Source organism: Austrofundulus limnaeus, unplaced genomic scaffold (genome assembly GCF_001266775.1).
Source record: "Austrofundulus limnaeus strain Quisiro unplaced genomic scaffold, Austrofundulus_limnaeus-1.0 Scaffold524, whole genome shotgun sequence".
Classification (NCBI taxonomy): domain Eukaryota; kingdom Metazoa; phylum Chordata; class Actinopteri; order Cyprinodontiformes; family Rivulidae; genus Austrofundulus; species Austrofundulus limnaeus.
This window is the reverse complement of record NW_013952926.1, coordinates 259,312-262,209: the sequence shown is the minus strand read 5'-3', so window position 1 is coordinate 262,209 and position 2,898 is coordinate 259,312. Positions and strand designations below refer to the sequence as shown.

The following is a 2,898-nucleotide window of genomic DNA, read 5'->3' as shown; positions in this document are numbered from 1 at the left end:
AGATAGATAGATAGATAGATAGATAGATAGATAGATAGGTAGATAGATGTTTGTTTATAATGTGTGCTCACTATAAAAAAATAAGAAAAACTACTACAAGACTAAAATATGTTCTCATTACTTCCCTAGATGTAATATCACCACCTCGCCGACAGGTGGCAGTGTTTACACATGAACACGCTGCTAACCAATAACAGCTGTTTGCCAATTCTTCTCAGCGGAAGTTGTGACTTGTTTGTCTTCCGGTTTTCCGACAAGCATGGCGAATTTCGAGCATGCTGAAGACGACCAGAGACGTTCGAGCATGCCCGGAGAAATGCCCGCCGCCAGCGCCCCAGAGCCGGACCAAGCGTCTCGGGCAGAGGTTGGAGCTGCGGCCGCCGTCCCCTGCGTCATCCCGTCGTTCGCGGCCGCCTCGGAGCTGCTGTCGGCGCCCTACTCGTGTCTGGTCCTGAACMCGCACCGGAGGCACGTCGCCCTGGCGCCGCAGTATCTGAACAAGAAGAGGACGGGACTGCAGGAAGAGCTGAACGGAGAGCTGCTGAAGTTCTCCCAGAGGTAAACACACATTCAATAAGCTTATGGTTGGAGCAGTTAAATTAATCTCTATATGTCTGCTAATTGGCAATTTACTCAAGTTAAAGGTGGCAGTGGGAATCTGTTGTTAACAGACGTTTGTAGGATGTTTAGTATTTTCTTCATCTGTTCTAAACCGGAGGTGATGTGACACAGAAAGCTGCTAATGTTCAGTTTAATATAGAGTTTGATCTTTACTGTCAGTGTGCTAAACCTCCTGTATTTGTCTTCCAGTCTAAACGGAGTGCCTTTAGCCTACGACAGCATCAGGGTTGTTGGCCAACATGGACACATTTACGATGACAGCGGCTACATCCACATGGACATAGAAGCCAATTTTATTGTGTTTCAGCCCAAAGCTGGACAAAAACTCCTAGTAAGACTTACATAATTTATCATCTGTTATTCAACTTGCAGTTTCATCAAGCTGTATTGACGTTTAAACAATAAAGTTGGATCTCATTTCATAAYCTGCCAATATATAAACAAAACACGGCGTGCTTGATTTATTTCCACAGGGCAAAGTAAATAAACTCGGGCTGAGCCATGTCGGCTGCCTCGTGCACGGCTGCTTCAACGCCAGCATCCCCAGACCAAACCTGGTCTCCGTGGAAACCTGGAGGGATGCTGGGCCGAGGATCGGCACAGAGCTGGAGTTCAGGGTGAAGGCTCTGGACGCTGACGCAGCAGGGGTCCTGCTGATCAGGGGGCAGTTAGATCGGACCAGGTGAGCRTGTGAGCTGAGGTACTGAGGCGGTTGGGTTTGATTCAGGGTTAATCTGGGTTACCTGTGGTAAGGGTCTGCTGCCACATGGGGGCGGTGTCAAACGTGGAACAATCAACAGCAACAGGTCTGTGTACATCTTCAAGTAAAATTGAATGAATTTAATTTTCTAGTTCTAACAAAACAAATTGGATCTTGTTTAATCCTGGGACTTTAAAGGATGAACAGCAGGTGATCATGTCTTTTAGCAAAATATCTCTTGCACCAGTGGTTAAATTGTAATGAAAGTAATCACTGGATGTACATCTACAACTGAATAACTTTTGTAGTCAATTAGATTTAAGATGGCCGCCATAGCTAATCCTTATGAAACACAAAAATGGCTGAAACTTATTCAGTTTTGTAGGTATTGAGATGAAATTCAGCGTGGTAGTAACTGAAAGTTATTTATAACACATGTTAAGAATGCAAAAGTTAGGCACTTTAATAAATGCATTTTCCTACCCGAGCAGTTTGTCAGTGTTACCAGGTGAGTTTCAGTCACTCATTTATAATGTCTAGACAACCATATCATTTTGAAATCTATCTGAATGTTTAATCTACTTTGTTTCCTGCCTTTTTTATGGTGTTCTGCACATAATGCAGGACTTTCTTTCTAATTTTCAACTTTTAATGACCCAAATACTGAATGGGTGGTCCTATTTTTAAAAAAACTGAACTATTTTTGAATCAGTGCACGGCAACTTCCAAATTAAGAGGAAAAACAGCTGTACAAAAAACTTATCAAAGTACCAACTAAAGGATAGCAGAAGATTTTGTGATATCAATTCAAATGAATTAAAAAATACTTGAAGTCATAAGTAATGTTATTTTCATGATTTGACCATATCTATTATTGATTTTACAATGAAAGATGACAATTATATGGGTTCCTTCGAGCAATGTAAKCCTTTAATTTAAACAATAAATCTATTAAATTTGAACATTTAGCTAACATTTAGTCTTTAATTGGCAGAAAATCAAACATGTTTTAGTTGTGCAGGCATGTTTAATTGAGCCATGTCTAAATATTAAAGGGGCAATATCATGTAAAATCAACTTTTTTGAGTTTTAGATCATGTTATAATGTTATCCTCTCATCAAAAACATGCCCAGAGTCTTGCTTTGATTCATTCATGCATGTTTGAGAAATCTGTGGTGTCCTGAGGCAGCAGGCAGGGGTTGGGACTAGAACCACCTTTTGGGATCAGCTCCTCCTCTGGACTGTGTCTCCAAACTAGCTTCCTCATCACAGAACACACACACTCAGCCCTGTGCTGAAATGGGTGGGAGGTTCTTAAATAGACAGAGGCCAATTTCAAGGTGGAAACAGATATGATAAGTCATGTTTATTTTCTATTTAAACATATAAACAGTTTTTTAATAACTGAAGGTGACAAATTATGGTATAGAATTTAAATATATTCCTGAGAAACCCATAATATTGCCCCTTTAAGAAAACCAATGTTACGGGAAGTAAAAAAAAAAAAACTTGATTATTTCACCCATGATTGATGGTTTTGGTTTTTGTGTATCTCAGGGTTCAGGAGCTGCTGGCT

The 2,898-nt window shown here is 40.6% G+C and overlaps 1 protein-coding gene across 1 annotated transcript in view; it reads left to right on the top strand.

The window, feature by feature from the left end:
* Positions 1 to 244: 244 nt before the first annotated feature.
* polr1f (RNA polymerase I subunit F) overlaps positions 245 to 2,898 on the top strand; it is a 9,440-nt gene continuing 6,786 nt past the window's right edge. Inside the window, exons 1-3 of the mRNA XM_014026093.1 lie at positions 245 to 558; positions 811 to 952; positions 1,095 to 1,303. Coding sequence (XP_013881547.1) covers positions 260 to 558; positions 811 to 952; positions 1,095 to 1,303 — 650 coding nt within the window. The 5' untranslated portion in view covers positions 245 to 259. The remainder of the gene's footprint in view (positions 559 to 810; positions 953 to 1,094; positions 1,304 to 2,898) is intronic.